Source organism: Acomys russatus, chromosome 32 (genome assembly GCF_903995435.1).
Source record: "Acomys russatus chromosome 32, mAcoRus1.1, whole genome shotgun sequence".
In the NCBI taxonomy this organism is placed as follows: Eukaryota; Metazoa; Chordata; class Mammalia; order Rodentia; family Muridae; genus Acomys; species Acomys russatus.
Window position 1 is genome coordinate 6,962,831 of NC_067168.1, and position 19,878 is coordinate 6,982,708.

Below are 19,878 nucleotides of genomic sequence, written 5' to 3' on the forward strand. Positions count from 1 at the left end.
AAGTATTTTGAGATTCTTAAATGTAACATTAACAATGGCTATGTTACCGTTGACTGTTAGCACTGTTTTTCTACATTATAGATAGGTTTGTTATTTTACTTGTTTGTTTGTTTTTTTGAGGCAGGGTTTCTCTGTGTAGACCTAGCTGTACTGGACTCACTTTATAGACCAGGCTGGTCTCGAACTCAAAGCGATCCTCCTGCCTCGGCCTCCTGAATGCTGGGATTAAAGACATGTACCATTGTGCCTGGCTGGGATTGATTATTTTGTGAGTTTTTTTATTTTGAGACTATGTAGCTCTGCCTAACCTAGAACTTGCCATGTAGACCAGGCTGGCCTCAAACTCACAGAGATATGCCTCCCAGATGCTGGAATTAAAGACACACACTATCATGCCCAGCTATATTTATTTGTTTGTGTGTACATGCACTGTCTCATATGTGAGAGGTCAAAGGACAACTTGTAAGAATGTGTTCCCTCCACATTTCATGTAAAAATCTTATTCAATAAATAATCACTTATCTTTAAAGATAAACATTTGACCTCTGATTACCTTTCCTGATATAAAACTGAGAAAGGAATGATTGATCTATAGAGAATAATTCTTCCTAGGCCTATATTCTTTGTCTTTATTAGTATTAAGAATAGGGTATGAAAAATAAAAGAATAGGGTATGGAGCTGGGCTAGCACTCAGGAGGCAGAGGCAGGCAGATCTCTGTGAGTTTGAGGCCAGCCTGGTCTACAAAATGAGTCCAGGACAGCCAGGGCTACACAGAGAAGCCCTGTCTCAAAAAACAAAAATAAAACAAAACAAACAAAACCAAAGAATAGAACATAGAAAGATGGCTCAGAGCTGGGCATGGTGGCACACAGCACTTCCCAGGAGAATCACTGAGTTCAAGGCCAGTCTGATCTACAAAGCAAGTCCAAGACATCCAGGGCTACACAGTGAAACTTTATCTTGAAAAAAAGATGGCTCAGTGATTAAGACTGCTTGTTACTCATGCAGAGGATCCAGATTCAGTTCCCAGCATCCACATCATGTGACTCACACCTGTCACTCATTTCCAAGGAATCTAATGCCTCTGGCCTGTAGGGGCACCTACAGTATTATGTACCTGTACACACATATACATGTAATTAAAGTAATAAAACTATATATTTTTTTGAAGAATAGTGTATGATTCCTCTCTGCCCATCACAGAAGAGGGGGCATAAAGAATATGAGAACCAGAATTCAGAGAGGACTATAAAACAGTATCTTCTGGACATGACAAATAGTTCCTACACAAGACCTAAATGCGATCAATCTAGTCATAATTCTAACTTAGATTGAATAGGCTCAGGGTGGGGGACTCAAGGCAGATGCCAGTGGAAAGTAAGTTTTCTTCTGGGATGGGGCCATGGTACATTGTTTTTGCTACAGTGGGTAGCCCACACCCACTTGCATGTCGCAACACATTTGAACTCAGTAGGGTGTGTGTGTGTGTGTGTTGTGAGAGAGAGAGGGAGAGAGAGGGAGAGAAAGAGAGACAGAGAGAGAAGGGGTAGTCAATAAGTTTGGAGTGGGAGAGCAATAAAAGGTGGGTTTGATAAAATGCATTTATGTGTGCATGGAAATTTTGTAATTTACAAAAAGGATAGTTGAATGACAGGAAAAATGCTAAATCACTTTATTTTCTATTATCTGTGATTTCAAAAAACTTAACTTATATTTCATTGTATATAGTGAGAAAAGGTGGCCACTTTCATTACTTTATATATGTTGAAGAAAGATATAAATTTATATATTCTCTAGCCAGTATACTTAAAATGACCTGTATTGGCCCTAAGTACTTGGTTTTCCTTGCTGATACTATGTGATAAATATAGATTATTTGCTTTTGATGGTTTTTGGTTTTGTCTTTTATACATGATGAGATAAAACAAGCCTTTTATTACTTTTTTACATATGAAAGTTTATTTGAAGTTACATAGGTGTCCTTAACCTTTAGATAATAAGTAAAAAAATAGTAAATAAAAAATGTTTTATTAAACCTGGTTAAAGGTTGCATGCAGTAACTTGACTGTAGCTGGACAACTCATAGGAGAATTTAACTGTCAATTCGTTTCACTTATTTAAAAAGTTTGGAATATAGAGATGCGATTCATGAGTAACATGGTCCACAGCGTGCTTAAAGAAATTAGGTAACGTGATAATAAAGTTTTGCTGTTGGTGTATCTTTTGTTTCCAGTGCTACTTGGCCATATGCTGTCCGCCGTCTTGCACAATCTTATTTGAAAGAGCCAATGATTGTCTATGTTGGTACTTTGGATCTAGTTGTAAGTTTGTGTTTATTGCTATTTTAACTCTTTAAAAATATGCTTAAAGAACATAGTTTACTAAATGAGAGACGCATGGGAGAACAGCAAAATAAAAGGATCCAGAGGGTCCTAGAAATCTACAAGTAGAACAATATGATAGGCAGATTTGGGCCCAGGGGTCCTGCTCAAACTAAGGCACCAGCCAAGGACAATACAGGAGGTAAACTTTAAACCCCTTCCCAGATCTAGCCAATGGTCAGAATATTCTCCACAGTTGAGTGGAGAGTGTGATACGACTTTCTCACGTACTCTGGTGCCTCACATTTGACCATGTCCCCTGGAGGGGGAGACCTGGTGGCACTCAGAGGAAGGACAGCAAGTAGCCAAGAAGAGACTTGATACCCTATGAGAATATATAGGGGGACGTAATCCCCCTCAGGAACAGTCATAGGGGAGGGGAATAATGGGAAAATGGGGGGGGGAGGAATGGGAGGATACAAGGGATGGGATAAACATTGAGATGTAACAAGAATAAATTAATAAAAAAAAAAGAACATAGTTTAAATGATGTTTAAAGAACATAGTTAAAGGGAGTGGGTGCACTTCAGTGATAGAGTATATATTTAGCACTCATGAGGCTTTGGGTTCAGTCCCCACCACCAGGGGGGAAATAACTGATTGTGTATGTCTATTCTTAGTTTACTAAGAGTGTATGATAGAAAATAGGGAGCTAGAGAGAGGACTCAGTGGATAAAGTACTTGCAACTCAAACATGTGGAATTCAGATAATCAGAAACCACGTGAAAAATCACAAAGACAGGATTCCCAGGACAGGCTAGTTACCCAGTCATAAGCTCCAATTTCAGTGACAGACTGGCTTAATTAACAAAGTGGGAGCAACTGAGGAAGACCCTGTCAGCTTTGGGCATCTACTCTTGTGTTGCTGCGTACATATGCATAAAAAAGAATAGTAATTAGGAAATAATACTGTGTTAGAATGATAGATAAATGTTCAGGACAAACAATGTGAGAATTTCATTCTTTAAGTGCTACCACAATCTATCTAAAGAGATTTTTTTTTTCATAATGGTTAAAAAATGACACCAGTATTAAATTACTCAGTATTAATTTCCAGTATTAAAGTACTCACTGACTTGAGACTCATGTTTCATCACATCACCCATCACTGAAAGTCTGACACCCAAAGTTCAGGGAGACGGCTCTTACAAACATGGTATTACTTGATGACTGTTCTTATAGCAGTAGCTGATAGCTTACAGCATGCCTGTCAATCATTCAGGTGTTCCCAGACTCAGTGTGGGTAAATCAATGGTAAAAATAAAAGACTGAGCTGTAAAAGCTGAAAAGAAATAGATAATTTTGTTATGGCCACTACCTTTCTGTTTTCAAAGTATTAACTGATTATAAGTGCGTCATTGAGCCGGCGCTATGGCTTCTCCCTGGTGCTAATGTTCTGTGATCTCTCAATTATTTAGGCTGTAAGTACAGTGAAGCAAAATATAATCATCACCACAGAAGAAGAAAAACGAACTCACATCCAGACCTTCCTAGAGAATATGTCACCTAAAGACAAAGTCATTGTCTTTGTCAGCAGAAAAGCTGTGTAGGTATTTCCCTGCGCTGCCATTTTCAGCAATCCAGTTGATTTTCTTATGACTGTTTCTGTTTGTAGCTAATTTCAAATGGGAAGACTCTGATAAACTGTTTGCTAGTTGACAATGGTACTAGAATAGACACCTAAGATCATTAACTTTATTCTCTGCCCCAGTGCTGATCACTTATCAAGTGACCTGATTCTCCGCCACATATCAGTGGAGTCTCTGCATGGCAACCGAGAACAGAGTGACAGAGAAAAAGCGTTAGAGAACTTTAAAACAGGTGAGTTATAGTTGCTATCTGTTGCAGTTTCAGGACAGTCCAGTAGCTGGGCTTCACTTATGATGGTATCTTTTCATATTTCCCATTTCTCAGTCTGTCCTTGCCTCATAAACCTCAAAATAGACTAGTTAGAAATCTGAATATTGCCGGGCGGTGGTGGCGCACGCCTTTAATCCCGGCACTCGGGAGGCAGAGGCAGGTGGATCCCTGTAAGTTCGAGGCCAGCCTGGTCTACAAAGTGAGTCCAGGACAGCCAAGGCTACACAGAGAAACCCTGTCTCGAAAATAAATAAATAAATCTGAATATTAACCTGCTTCTAAGAATTAACTAACCACCCCCACAAGGGCTAACACATGAACAAGTGTGTGAATATTAACTTGTAATGGCGACTGTAGCATGGTTTACCTGGAAGAACATATATCTTAGTTACTTCTTTATTGCTGCAATAAAACACATGAGCAAGGCAGCTTAGGGAGGGAAGGCCTAATGTTGGCCCATTACCATCATCATGAGGAGCTTGCAGCAGTCAGGCATGGTGCTGGAGCAGCAGCTGAGAGGCCATGAAGCAGAGAGCTGCTCTGGGCATGGTGGAAGGTTTTTGAAACCTCAAGTCCTTCCCTAGTGTCACACCTTCTCCCACAAGGCCACAACACCTAATCCTCCTCTAACAGTTCCACCAGTGGGCGGCCAAGCATTTAAACACAGGGTCTGAAAGAGCCATTTTCATTCAGACTACCAAAACATCCTCTTTCCCACATGGTTCAGGTAGTTCAGGAGAGAACCATTTGCTGAACTGTGGTATGTTGTGTTGTGATTTGCCAGTGGTGTAAAAAAAATAATCTTTTCTATTTTCACTATAAGTAATAAGGTAATTTTCACATGTCTTGGACTGCTTGTTACCAAACAGGTTTAGTGTTCATTTGCCTTTGCTCTAGGTAAAGTGAGAATACTTATTGCTACTGACTTGGCATCTCGAGGTCTTGATGTCCATGATATCACTCATGTCTACAATTATGATTTTCCACGGAACATTGAAGAATATGTACACAGAGTAGGACGCACTGGGAGAGCAGGGTAAGCCAGCTAGGTCTGCCCGGGGGAGAAGCCAGTTCTGGTTCTGGATTCCCATCATTCCCTTCAGGGCTGTTCTTGCCCAAAACCCTTTTTATTCTCTTGTAAATGTTTTGTTTTTCTCTTGACCCTTACTTATTGATTCTTTTATCCCTTTTCATCTGGATGAACTAGATCGTGCTGTGATTGGCTTCTTGTAGTTCGAGTTTTGTTTTGTTTACAATCTATAGTCTATAGGGGTTTTTTGTGTATGTTTCTTTTTAACACTTCATTCTTTTTTTTTTTTTAAGATTTATTTGGTTATGTATTTTATGTATAAGGAGCACTTGGTTGGCATGTATGTCTGCACACCAGAAGAGGGCATAGGATCCCATTATAGATGGTTATGGTGCTGGGAATTGAACTCAGGACCTTGGGAAGAGCAGCCAGTGCTCTTAACTGCTGAGCCATCTCTCCAGCCCCTGTGCACTTGTTTTTGTTCTTGGAGTACTGGGCATTAAATTTAAGACCTCACACATACTAGGAAGTGTTCTACCACTAAGCCACATCCCTGGGTCTCCTTGTATTCCCCCACCCCTCACCCCACAGGCAAATCTTGAACTTTGTGATCTTTCTGCCTTAGTTTCCCACGTATGTAATTGTTTATGCTAATATTTTAAGCCTTCAGTGTCCAAAAGTGAACTGTGCTCATTGATTACTTTTATTGTGATTGACAAGGTATTGAAATTTGCATTAGCGTGAGAAGAGAACCTTTACTCCTACTGTTGAACTATTGGGCTATTTTTAAAGGAACTGAAAATTACACCATCCTTCTGAACCCAGAAGGATGTCTGGGTCTTCCTTCTTGACCAACCATAAATCAAAAATGTTGTTAAAAACTACCTGTGCTGAACACACAGAGATATTTTTTTCTTGCCTTTTTTCCCAAAATGGATGATTATGACATCTATTTTTGTAGAGTATGTATGTGTGCACGAGCGCACAAATGTGGTAAGTAATTTAGGCACGATTTGCATTACATCAGATAATACATAAATGTGATGCTATTCTATATAAGAGGCTTAAGCATCCTCTGATTATATGTCCTTATGTAGTCCTGGAGCCAACTCTGATGAATGCTAAGGGATTTAAAATTGCTGTTTATGTGATACTAACTCTGTAACACATGAATGTAGAGGTTGAGGTTTCCTGTTTCTGTTCTGTTTTTTTGTATTAACTGAATTATAAGAACATGGTATAAAATAAATGACATGAATTTTTTCGCTCTTAAAGGCGGAGTGGCATGTCAATTACTCTTATTACAAGAAATGATTGGAGGGTTGCCACTGAATTGATTAATATTCTGGAAAGAGCAAATCAGGTGAGAATATGCAATTTAATAGAAATTTACTTGCTAGTGTTTCAGTCATATATTATGCCAGGCACTAAGGGCCCTGCTTGGCAATTAAGATATAACTGAACACTAGGCAAAGATTGGGCACTGTTGGAGTATATGACTGGGAACACTGTAAGTCCAGGGGATGAGACAGAATACATGAGAAGTGTACCATTAAAAAGGAGTGTTGGCAGACAGGAGAGGAGGAGAGTTGACAAAAATGAAAGATGTATGAAAAAACCATACAGTGGAAACCTACTGTTTTATGAAACAGTTAAAATCAGCGGTTAAGAGCACTGGCTGCTCTTCCATAGGGCCTGAGTTCAATTCCCAGCAACTACATGGTGGCCCATAACCATCATGAAATCTGGTGTCCTCTTCTGGCCTGCAGACACACATGCAGGCAGAACACTGTATATGTAATAAATAAATAAACCTTTTTTTAAAGATGTAAAAAATATATATAATTTTTTAAAAGATGTATTGGGGCCGAAGAGATGGAAATTAAAGTACACACAGTTCCAGAGGAGTCGAGATCAATTTCTAGCCACCTACATGGTGGCTGTAGCTCTGGTTCTAGGGAATCAGACACCCTCTCCTGACCTCAGCAGATACCAAGTGCTCAAGTGGTATATAGACATGCATACAAGCAAAACAGTCATATACATAAAATAAAACAAACCAAAAATTGAAAATAAAATCATGTGTTATGCAAGGTGTGGTGTTGCATGCCTGTAATCTCAGCATTCAGGAGACAGAGGCACACAGATCACTGAGTTTGAGGCCAGCCAGTTCTGCAAATCAAGTCTAGGACAGCCAAGGCTACGCAGAGAAACCCTGTCTCCAAAAAAACAAAGCATGTGTTACTGGAACTGTTTGCCAGCTAGGAAACAATAGAGACAGAGAAGCAGAATGAGGAGGACATTCAAGGTGTTCTTGGTCTGTAGCTTAGAAATATATTTAGGACTTAAGGAGCAAACACCTTTTTTTTTTTCTTTCTTTGTTTTGTTTGTTTCTTTTAAGATGTCTTGTAATTTTGAGATTTTCTGAAGTAATTTCAAAGTCATTCAGCGTGTCATAGGAGGGAAGGAGTGCAGAATCCTAATAACACATTTAATAATTTCAGAGTATCCCAGAGGAACTTGTCTTAATGGCGGAGAGATACAAAGCAAATAAACTAAAAAGAGAGATGGAAAAAAAATTGGGAAGACCTCAAGGAAAGCCCCAGAAGTTTTACTAATATCTTGTGTAGCACTAGTGTGCCACAGGTAAATTTTTATGGTGTAGACATTCAAATCTCTGTCTTTCTTTTTTGTTTGTTGTGTTGTTTGTGTTTTGGGACAGAGTCTCTCTATTACTGGATGTCCTAGAACTCACAATGTAGACTAGGTTGCTCCTGAATTCATAGCGATCTGCCTGCTTCTGCCTCCCAATTCCTGGGATTAAAGACATGCTCCATCACACCAAGCAAATCTCTGACTTTCAAAACAAGGCTCAAGTGGTTATGTATTACAATCAGTGTAATCTCTAAGAACCAGTGACATGATCGCTGATGACATCTTACTCTTTCACCCAGTACCAAAAGTCTAGTTAATATATCTCTTTTTAGACATATGCCACCAGGGTAGCCTTAAATCTGTCATCATTCTGCCTTAGCCTCCTGAATGCAAGGTACATAACAGAATGTACAATGCAGAGGTAGCTTGATTATTTGATCAAATGACTGTCAAAAATGTCAGGTGTTGACAAGCATGTGGAAAAATTGGACCCCTTGTTCACTGTTGGTGGAGTTGTATAAACTTACTTATCTCCTGTGGAAAACACCATAGTGCTACACATCATCTACGTATATGTTCAAAAAAATGGGAAATAGGACTCAAAAATGTATACCCTCACATTCACAGCATCATACTTAAAAAACAGCACTACTCTCTTAGGAGCAACCCAAAAGTGCAAGAATAAGTTAATACAGTGCATCACATATGTAACAATGGGACATTTAACCTTAGAAAGGTATGTCACTTGTTGCAACCAGAGTGAATCTTGAGGACATGGTGCTTTAACGAAAAAGTTACAGAAGAGTAAGTACCATATATGAGTCCAGTATGAGGCATCTAAAATATAAATTCCAGTGGAGGTAGCAAGATCAGGAGTTCAAGGCTAGCTTGGGCTTACATGAGCCCCTATCTCAAAGAACAGTCACAGAAACAGGATAGTGCTTTCAAGGGTGGGTGGGGGTAACCAAAGAGGGCATGACTGTCTAGTAGACAGAAAGTTTGAGTTGTGCAACTGAAAGCCATAGAAATTGCACACAGTGAATGTTATCAGCACCGAACTGCACACCTGAAAATGGTTGAGATAGTGTGTTTTATATTATGTAATTGCATGACCCTTTAAAATCAAGAATTTTGAGCTGAGCAATGCCTTTAAGCACTTGGGAGGCAGAGGCAGACAGGTCTCCCAGTTCAAGGCTAGCCTGGCCTATAGAGTGAGTTCCAGCATACCCAAGGCCACCAAAACCCAAGAATTTTGTAAATAGTAATTTTCCCCCCACTTGTTTCTTTTTTAGGATTCAAGATTTTATTCAAAGTGGAATTGTTGAATCGTACATCAATATGAAGAGACTTGACTGATTCTTAAAATAATAGTGTTTTAAAATGTAGAATTTTGTGTTTTATACTTCCTTTAATAAAAATCAATAGTTTTTAATGTTGTTGAATTTTTTTTCATGAATATTTGTTAAAGTTGTAGTGCTAGCATGTCTGTATCGTAAGTTTATCGTAAGTTTGATTCCAAGCAACCACATGGTGGCTCATAACCATCTACAATGAGATCTGGTGCCCTCTTCTGGCGTGCAGGCATACATGCAGGCAGAGCACTATACATAGTAAAATTTTAAAGGTTTATCTACAATATTTTTAAAAGAGAACTTGGGGCTAAGGATGTAGCTGAGTGGTAGAATGTTTGCCTAGCATGTGCAAGACCAAAGGTTCAATCCCCAGCACTGCAAAAGAAAAGAGACAATTACCACCTGTAATGCTGCTGTGCCAACATCTGTGAAGGGCTTGATGTCTGATCAGATGTTATCACAGCAATGGAAAGATACTGTGAGCAAATGGTGATTTTTGCAGTAAAAAGAAAAGTTGGCCTTTTTTTTTTTTTTTTTTTTTTGTCTTTCTGAGCAGCATTTTAGTTTTGTATTATACAAATAGTACTTTATATGGATATATGGATATACATTGTTCAAATAAGTACAAATCATCTTTTTGAAAGTGTGAAACAAGTAAACTGTGAGAGAAAATGTGGACCATTCGCTCATCTTTACATTTCAGCCCATAACTCTGTGCTACTGTTCTGGGAAAATCAAACCGCGTTTATACCACATTTATATTGTAAGGGAGCAGTGTTGTGTTACCAATTCTCTGCAAGTGACAGTTCCTTGTATACTTATGAACTCCAGGGTTTGGGTAGCTTTAATCTCTCTGTATGTAATTATGTTTGTGTGTTTGGTACTGGGATGGTGTTAGACCATTCTCACATCTACATTATTCATCCAGAGTGTTTTCTGAGATTACTGGCAAGATCAATAAGAGAACCTAATAGAAGAAAGGGCTGGAGAGATGGCTCAGAGATTAAGAGCCCTGACTGCTCTTCCAAAGGTCATGAGTTCAATTCCCAGCAACCACATGGTGGCTCACAACCATCTATAATGAAATCTGTATACATAATAAAAATAAACAAGTAAATCTTTAAAAAAAAAAAAAAAAAAAGAAGAAGAAGAAGAAGAAGAAGAAGAAGAAGAAGAAGAAGAAGAAGAAGAAGAAGAAAGAATACAGTCAGAAACCAACAGCTGAATCAGAAAAAAAAAAAAACACAAGTATCAAGTAAATATAAGGTTTTCAAGACAGGTTATCATATATCCTGCCTTTACCTCCTGAGGGTTGAGATTACAAGCATGTACTCAGCAACATTTCTGTCATTTTAAATGTCTTTCCCTTCTTTGTGTACCCTTTGAATTGTGGCAGCTAGATATATTCCCATATCTGAGGGGAGTGCATTCAAAGGCTCCCAGTGGATGCTTGAAACTGAGTAGTGCTGGACCAAATGTGTGCTGCTGTTGCCATGCCTACATACCTGTGATACGGTTACAGGCACTGTGGTGGGTAGTGTTGACAGCTTGACCAAATGTGCCTCACTAGGAGGCAAGCCTCCAGTTACAACCATGACGGATCATTTAGATTGGTTAATCTCTGACCAGGTCTTTGAGGAATTCTTTTAATTATGGTTTCTGAGGTGGGAAATCCCAGCCTAAAGGAGGGCAGCCCTGTCCCTAGGGTCCTGGGCTGCATAAAGAGGAAGTTAGCTGAGCATGAATGTTGCTGTCTGTCTCAACCACAAATACAATGTGACCAGCTGCTTCATATGCCTGCAAGGAAGTCCCAGCCATGATGAACAATATCCTTGGAACTATGAGACAAAGTAAACCCAAAACATTTCATCACAGCAACAGAAAAAGGAACTGAGGCACAGCACAAGATTTTCAATAGGTGTGCACATGTGTATTTGGGTGCATGTGCTTGTGGAAGCCAAAGGAGGGCACTGGGAATCATCCTCTAGAACCCCCTCGTTTGTTTGATGTGCATTGGTATGTCTGTCTGTGTGAGGATGTTGGATCCCTGGGAACTGGAATTAACAGTTGTGAGCTGCCATTGGGGAATTGAACCTGGGTCCTCTGGAAGAACAGCCAGTGCTCTTAATCACTGAGCCATCTCTCCAGCCCCCCTTAGCCTATTTTTGGAAGCAGGGTGTCTCACTAAACTTAAAGGTCATTGTTTTGACTAGACTGGCTGGTCAGCGTCTCCATCCCCAACCCAGGTTATGAGCATGTGCAATCATGCCCAGCTTCTATGCGAATACTCTTGTTTTCACAGCCAGAAGTCTTGTTCACTGAGCCATTTTCCTCACCCTTCTTTGGTTTTGGTTTTGGTTTCTGTTTGCAAGGTTCTTAAATTTTTATTATTGCTGGACGTGGTGGTGCACGCGTTAATCCTAGCACTCGGGAGGCAGTGGCAGGCGGGTATCTTGAGTTTGAGGCCAGCCTGGTCTACAAAGCGAGGACAGTCAAGGCTATACAGAGAAACCATGTCTCCAAAATAGCCAAACAAATAAAAATAATAAAATTTTATTACCTGACTGGGTATGTCATGCATGTGTGCCACTCCACACATGTATGTGGAGGAGGGTCAAAGAACAACTTCAGAGTCAGTTCTCTCCTCCTTTGGGTTCCAGGGATGGAACTCAGGTCACCAGGACCAGGCTGGCACTGCAAGCGCCTTTATCTGTTGAGCCATCACACCAGCCCCTCCTGGGTTTTTGGGTTGGTTGTGGTGGTTTGGTTTTTTGAGAATAGGACCTTGCTGTGCCCTGCTTTGTCCCCTAGGCTGATCTTGATCTCAATTACTGCAGGTACCATTGCCTATTTTAGTGGGGAGGTGGCAGGGGTGCAAGGGCTCAAAGCTAGTGCTTCCCATGTGATAGACAAGTGCTCAGTCACGTGCTGCATTCCCAGCTTTCTTCTTTGTCATTTAAGTTCTGCTGGAACTATGTCTGCAGCTTCTCCAGTGGTAGACTCTCTAGAAGTGTTTTCTGATGAACCCTGCACTAAACAACTCAGGCTTGATTCAGAGCCCCTTTGCTGGAATCTTCATAGGGGCTGAATACTTCCTGGGACACACTTTTCCAATAAAACATGTTTCCTACCAACAAATTAATACCTTTTCCATCTTAACTGAGCACTTATGTACAGTTAAGTCATTGCAGCAAAACGGGCCATTTTCCTTCATAATTTTACAGATCTATTGTTACTGTGCATGTTAGAAATGTTTGGATATTAGTTTTCCTTATTCAGACCATTTCACTTAAATTATTTTATGTGTATGGACATATATGCCTGCATAGCCTGTATTTGCAGTGCCCTTGGAGGCCAAAGAGGGTGTCAGATCCCTTGGGACTGGAGGTAGACATAGGGCTGGAGTTACAGATTATTGTGGGTGCTAAGAATTGAGCCAGAGTCCTCTGGAAGAGCAGCAAGTACTCTTATCCATCCAAGCCATCTCTCCAGGCCCTGTTTTACACTCTTGAAAGCATTGTTACCTTACTCTTTGGCGTATGCAAATTACTAGTGTTGGTACTATTGCATTTTAGCCATTATTAAGTAAACATAGGAGTTTAACAACACAAGGACTGCAATGATAGAATTTAATGACTAATCGCCCAATAGTGGGAGCTGGAGAGTTGGCTCAGCAGTTTAGAGCATTTGTTGCTCTAGCAGAGGGCTCAGGTTCCATTCCCAGCACTGACACGGCAGCTCAACCAACTGCAATTCCAGTTCCAGAGAACTTGACACCCTCTTATGGTCTCCACAGGCATGCATATGGTATACATGTATATATACATTAAGGCAAAAACACTCATAACAAGGAAAGTAAAAAAATTTAATGGTGCTATTATGTAAGTAATGGGAGGGTAGCATATGCAGTATAGATATGGTGAACAAAGGAATAATGCATGCCTTTGTAAGGTTTGAGCAGGACAATGTGATGCAAGATTCTAGCATGCCACTCAGAAATAACTAACAATTTTAAATATACATTTTTTTTTTTATTTCGAGTTTCCACTTCATGTTTTTGGACCACAGTTGATAACAGAAATCATGGAGAGCAAGACTGCAGGTAAGTGGTCTTACTGTATATAATCATAAAAAGCTGAGTGTAGGGACAGTGACTTGCTTCTCTGAGAGTGACAACTGTTATTTACAACCCATGCACTGGGTAGCTTCTAGCACTTTGTCTTCTAGAACCTGTACCCACGTACTGAGATGATGTGAGAACAGTCAGAGCTCTACTAACCCCTAGGTCAACTTTCCTTAAAAAACAAAACAGCCCGGTCATTGTGGTGCATACCTTTAATCGCAGCAAGGGGGAGGCAGAGGTAAAAGGATCTCTGTGAGTTCAAGGCCATCCTAGTCTAGAGAGTCCAGTATAGCCAAAGTTATATAGAGAAACCCTATTGTTTTAAAGAAAGTAAATCCCAACCATTCAATTTTATCAGTGAAGACTCAGGAACCAGATGCTGGGGTGAAAACTTGCTAGCACAGAGGCAGAAAAAGCACCCAGCTGACAGCTTCCTACTCAGCTCACATCCCAGAAGGAAAAGGCTAAAAGCCTAAGGCCAAAAGCTTGCTAGCTCAGCCAACAGCCCAGGAAGAGAAAGCCAAAAGCCCCAGAGCCAAAGAGCTAAATAGTTGAAGAGCTCCTTCTTCTCCAAGCTGTCTTAATACCCTTCAACTCAAAGCCCCTCCTTTCTACTTAATCCCTGTCAGCTGGTTTCTTGCTCTACTTCTTGACCTAGGGTTAAGTTTACTAAATCCTTGTGTACAGATAGCACTTGGATTAAAGGTGTGTGCCAGGGTTGGGCCACACCACAATCACCTGTTTACAATAAACAGGAAACTTGATTTAAGGTGTGTGTTAGGGCTGAACCACACCAAACAAAAGACAGGTTTTTACAGTTCCCAATCTCAGGGTTTCACAATGGGATCAAATATCCTGTGACATTTCCCCCTTTTGTCTTAATAAAAGGCTTCTTTAACGTCAGTAAACTATATACTATCTGGTAAAAAAAAAAAAAAAAATACATTTGTAATGTCCAGTTCATTAGTATTTGGCAACCTTGCAGAAAATATTCTACAGTCTCCTATCTTGGTGGGTCCAAAGTTCTGTACATAAATCATTTTATATCAAAACTTGTGTTACCAATTAAAAACATTTTATTAGACCTAAAACATCTTCTTAACTCCTGAACAACGTTAGCTTAATTGTAAGACTAACTATATAGTCTTCAACCCCATCAGAGACCTGAGAAATATAAATATTATTTCAATAAACAGTAAGTGCAGAGCAAGCAGCTTCCAAATGTATAGAAATGACAGAGTGCTGCAGCCAGGACAGTCACCCCAGATTTCTCTATAATGTTCGAGCATCATCTTCAGCCTTCTGGCTCAGAATATCTGACAGGCTTTTCTGTGAGGCAGGTAGTATGAAGGACTTGCCTACCTCGTCCTTGCAAAGCTCGGCAGTTGACTTTGCTATGTTCAGTTTGTCCATTTTATGCAGAAGTCTGTAGAGAAACAAGGACATTTTCTCGCCCAATGGCTAGCTGAACACGTATGAAGCCATCTTCTAAAGGAGAATTTTTTGATGATGATCATTATCATTGAAGTTGAAAGAGGTTTCTGCCAAGAGCTGACATGTCTCATCAAAAAATTCTCAAATTAATAAAACATCTTTAATGTCATATTTTGTAGATTTCAGGTTTTTGAAGACTATGCTTGTTTCTAGGTATAGAATGACTGAATAACTTAGAAAACACCCTTGATTAACTAAGCTAGTACCTAACAAAACCAGTGGCTAATAAAGCACTATTTTTTTGCATATTACAATATAAAGCATATTATAGGTGTACCAAAAATATCCTAAAGGACAAGCAGCTACAGAAAGATCTAATCACAACTTAAAAGATAAGCTTAATAAACAGAAGTGGGGACTGGAGACATGGCTCAGTGGTTAAGAGCACTTCCTGCTCTTCCAGAGGTCCTAAGTTCACTTCCTGCCACCCACATAGCAGCTCACAACTGTAACTCCAGTTCCAGAGAATCTGACACCCTCTCACAGACATACATGCAGGCAAAACACCAAGGCAAATACATTGTTTTAAAAAGAATAAACAGAAAGGGATAATAAAGACCCCCAGAGATAGATTACACAGGCTTTACTACAATTTTAAATACGTTAATGAAAAAGGAACAACAGGTGGAGAGATACAGTGGATCATAAGGGAGAAACTGCTGAATTAAATCAGTCTGTATATTTTAAAGATGTGCTGACCTCAGAATGGAAACCAGGATGTGTGTTATCTTGGGGAAGAGGCTTTGCCTTTGTTTCCACAGGAGAAGAAAAGCTGTGGATACCATCAAAACTGAGAAAAATTAGATTCTGAAGGAGAGACCTGAATAAAATGAGGCAATACTTCATCAGATAGCTTGAATATTCAGCCCAAACTAATTAAAGACTAAACAGTTTCTTCTAAAATAAAAGAGGATATTTTTGTTTGGGATTAAAAAACATTTAAGAGATTTAAAATATTTCAAGCAAATTTAAAGGGCTACTACAGTTAAAACTTGTTTTCTAAATTTCTAATGGCTGGGATAATTTCCTGTTTACTTAGGTAATTAATTTTACTCCTTCTCAAGTCTCTGATGGGGTTGAAAACCAGATAGTTGAGTTTCACAATTAAGCCTAGGTGTTTAGGGAATAAGATGTCTTTAGGTCTGGATAGATGTTTTAAGTTGATAGAGATGCAATATTATAGATATTAAGTTACATTCAGAATTTTAGACTCGTTGAGATAGGAAAATGTTTTCTTCAAGGTTGCCAAATACAAACAGCCAAAACACTATGAATATAACATGAATATAATTCCAGAATGTTCTGTGGTTCTTTTGCTGTATGTGGTTTATTTTATATAGGCGTAATAATATAAGTGTATATGTAAAAAAACTAAAAAAATAAAATTTTTAAGCAGGGCAGTACTAGCCCTGGCTTTAATCCAAGCAGAGAAAGGTGATCTTTATAAATTAGTTGTTTTCTAAATTCTAGAATTACATCACAACTCAAGAGACAGAAACATGCAGACCAGGTATGGTGGCACACACCTTTCATACCAGCACTTGGGAGGCAGAAGCAGGTACATCACTGAGTTCAAGGCCAGCCTGGCCTGCAGAGTGAGTCCAGGACAGCCAAGGCTACACAGAGAAACCCTGTCTCAGGAAAGAAGGAGAAGGAGAAGGAGAAGGAGAAGGAGAAGGAGAAGAAGAAGAAGAAGAAGAAGAAGAAGAAGAAGAAGAAGAAGAAGAAGGAGAAGGAGAAGGAGAAGGAGAAGGAGAAGGAGAAGAAGAAGAAGAAAAGAAGAAGTGGTGGACTATACAATAAGCTAGATATGGTGGCACACACCTGTAATCCTAGCACTCAGGAGACAGAAGCAGGTGGATCTCTGTATGTTCAAAGCCAGCCTGGTCTACAAAGTGAGTCCAGGACAGCCAAGGGTGCACAGAGAAATGCTGTCTTGAAAAACCAAAAACAAACAAACAAACAAAAGGTTTAAGTGTACTTGACAGCATATGTGGGGTCCTAGGTTCTATCCCAATTTGTGGGAGGAAAAAACAAAAAACAAAACTGTCTTTGACTGGCTTTGTAGTCAGAAGTACTTGCTGGGAATGGAAGATGGCTCAGGGATTAAGAGCACTGGCCAGGGCTGGAGAGATGGCTCAGAGGTTAAGAGCACTGGTTGCTCATCCAGAGGTCAGGAGTTCAATTCCCAGCAAGCACATGTATGAGACCTGATGCCCTCTCCTGGCCTGAGGTGTACATGCAGGAAGAACAGTGTATCCATAATAAATTTCAAAAATCTTGAAAAACAAAAAACAAAACAAAACTGGCTGTTTTTGCAGAGGCCCCAGGTTCACCATTGAACTGTACACTTCAAACTGTGGTGAATGCATTATATCTCAATAGAGTTCCTTCAAGTCTGTTTTTTAAAGCCATCAGAATAGTAACAAAACAGATGTCCAAAGTCTACGCAGGAGCTGAACTCAAAGAGCAATGAGAGCCGAGTCTGGCAGTGTATGGCTATAATCCCAGATACGGATGAGGCTGAGGCAAGAGGAACTGAAATTCAGGGCTTGTAATTTTCTTTTTACTTTATTTACATGCTAGGAACCTAATCCATGGTGTGTGTACTATTTGGGGGGAAAGGACACATCTGAAGACGTTAAATAAAGCTTGGATTTTTTCAGTGGGGTGTCTGGCATTCTACTTGTGACTTGTCCTCAACTTTCTCCTCATGTTGTCACTTTTTCTTTGATGTTCAAACCCAGTGGATGTGAAGTTCAGGGCACAGAGTCAGAGACAGATAAATTCAACTACATTAAAACTCTTAAATCTTTTTTATTCAATGATACCAAAAAAAGTGAAGACAACCCCATGGTAGACATTGTTACACAGGGAACTAACCATACAGAGCAATAGGAAAGCTGCTCCTGCAACAACACTTGCACAAAGAGCTAATGAGCATCAGCTGTCACTGAGGATGCTGCCTGGATGCAGAGGAGAGCCATCCTCTGTCCCACACCCATTCCTCTGTGTTAGGTACCACCGTGTTTGTAAAATCACATACAAACATAAAAATAAATAAAAAATAAGTTACATGCTTATCCACACATGAACAAGTACCTGAAGTAGAGATGATGCAGAACTTAATTTTCCTTCCCTTTCCTACCTGGGGACACAGGAGCAGGCACTGGGTCCATCTATGTCTTATGCTTGAACAAAATCTAAATAATCACCCTTTTCTTGTTTTTTTTGTTTGTTTGTTTGTTTTTGGTTTTTTTTTTAAAGATTTATTTATTATTTATACAGTACTCATACCAGAAGAGGGCCCAGATTGCATTATAGATGGTTATGAACCACCATGTGGTTGCTGGGAATTGAACTCAGGACCTTTGGAAGAACAGACAGTGTTCTTAACCTCTGAGCCATCTCTCCAGCCCTGTTTGTTTTTGTTTTTCGAGACAAGGTTTCTCTGTGTAGTGGACCAGGCTAGCCTCGAACTCAGAGATCTGCCTGCCTCTGCCTCCTGCGTGCTGAGATTAAAGGTGTGTGCCACCACGCCCAGCTTAAGTCAGCCATTTCTAATAAGGTCTCTCAACCTTCTGCACACTTACACTAAGTGAGAAATGACACTAAGTACTTAGACATTTAATTGGGAAAAAGCATATATTTGTTTTCCCTTTCCAATAACGTAAGGTTTTCATTTTTATTTTTAGCATTTTTATTATAATCCTTATATTTAAGTGAATTATGAGAAACAGTACCAAATTCTATTTTAGTCACTGAACATTTGAATTATTATAATCACATTTTGTGGGGTTTTGTTTTGTATTCAAAGAGGCTATCAGCCACATGATTGACAAACAGCCATATAGTGTATGTGGCGTAGGGCTAAGGGGAACTTCAAGAGAAAGAGCAAGACAGAACAACATGCGAGAAACAGCCTCGTTAGGTTCTCACCAGCACCATAAAGAAGAAAGAAAAGAAAATACACATTTCTGAGTCAGGACAGGTGAGCAAACCCAGGCCGAACCTCATGGTGACCCATAGGGACTGCTGCTGACTTTTGATTTTTTTTTTTTTTTTTTTTAAGACAAAATCTTATTCTGTAGCCCAGGCTGACTTTGTATTCACGGCAACTCTCACACCCCAGCTTCTCAAGTGCCAGGAAAATGCCAACACACTTAACATATCATGGGTTTATATCATAGTATCATTTTCTTTTTGAGCTCTTAAAAAATTGTGTGTGTGTGTGTGTATGTGTGTGTGTGCGCGCGCGCGTGCGCACATGCATGCCATGTGCAGGCAGGATCCTACAGTGGTAAAACTAGATTCCCTGGAACTTGAGGTATACCTGTGGCCTGTCATTGGATGCTAGGATCCAACCCAGGTCCTCTGAAACTGCAGTAAGTATCCTTAACCCTGAGACATCTCTCTAGCCCCTTTGTACTTCATCTTCAGCAGGTTTCATGTATCCCGGGCTATCCTTGAACTAGAAATACAGCCAAGAACCACAGTGAACTCTTCTTCTGCCTCCCCTTCCCAAGTGCTAGCACTACAAGCATGCAGCATCACAGTGAACTTAAGTCACCTTAACCTAATACCCAATTTCATTCCAAAAGACCATTTCAGGCTGGATAGATACATGGCTGAGTCACGACAGTATTTGCTTTGCAAGCATGAGGACCTGAGTTCAAATCTCCAGCAACACTGTAAAAGTAAAGAGGTGATGTTCACCTGTCGCCCCAGGGCTGGGGAAGCAGAGACAGGTGGATCCCAGGAGCTCACTGGCTACTCAGCCTGGACACCTCCATGAGCTCTGGGTTCAGAGGCAGGCCCTGTCTCCAAATGTCAAGTGTGAAGTCAGGGGTGGTGGTGCACACCTGTAGTCTCAGCACTCAGGAAGGCAGAGGCAGGCGGAGTCTTAGTTCAAGACCAGCCTGGTCTATAGAGGGAGTTCTAGGACAGCTAAGAGAAACCCTGTCTTAAAACAACTGTGACG

The 19,878-nt window shown here is 40.1% G+C and overlaps 1 protein-coding gene across 1 annotated transcript in view; it reads left to right on the forward strand.

Annotated features, from left to right (window-relative positions):
- Ddx43 (DEAD-box helicase 43) overlaps positions 1-9,299 on the forward strand; it is a 28,716-nt gene extending 19,417 nt beyond the window's left edge. Inside the window, exons 11-17 of the mRNA XM_051140134.1 lie at positions 2,236-2,323; positions 3,802-3,929; positions 4,095-4,204; positions 5,141-5,279; positions 6,549-6,636; positions 7,778-7,919; positions 9,221-9,299. Coding sequence (XP_050996091.1) covers positions 2,236-2,323; positions 3,802-3,929; positions 4,095-4,204; positions 5,141-5,279; positions 6,549-6,636; positions 7,778-7,891 — 667 coding nt within the window. The 3' untranslated portion in view covers positions 7,892-7,919; positions 9,221-9,299. The remainder of the gene's footprint in view (positions 1-2,235; positions 2,324-3,801; positions 3,930-4,094; positions 4,205-5,140; positions 5,280-6,548; positions 6,637-7,777; positions 7,920-9,220) is intronic.
- Positions 9,300-19,878: the final 10,579 nt, after the last annotated feature.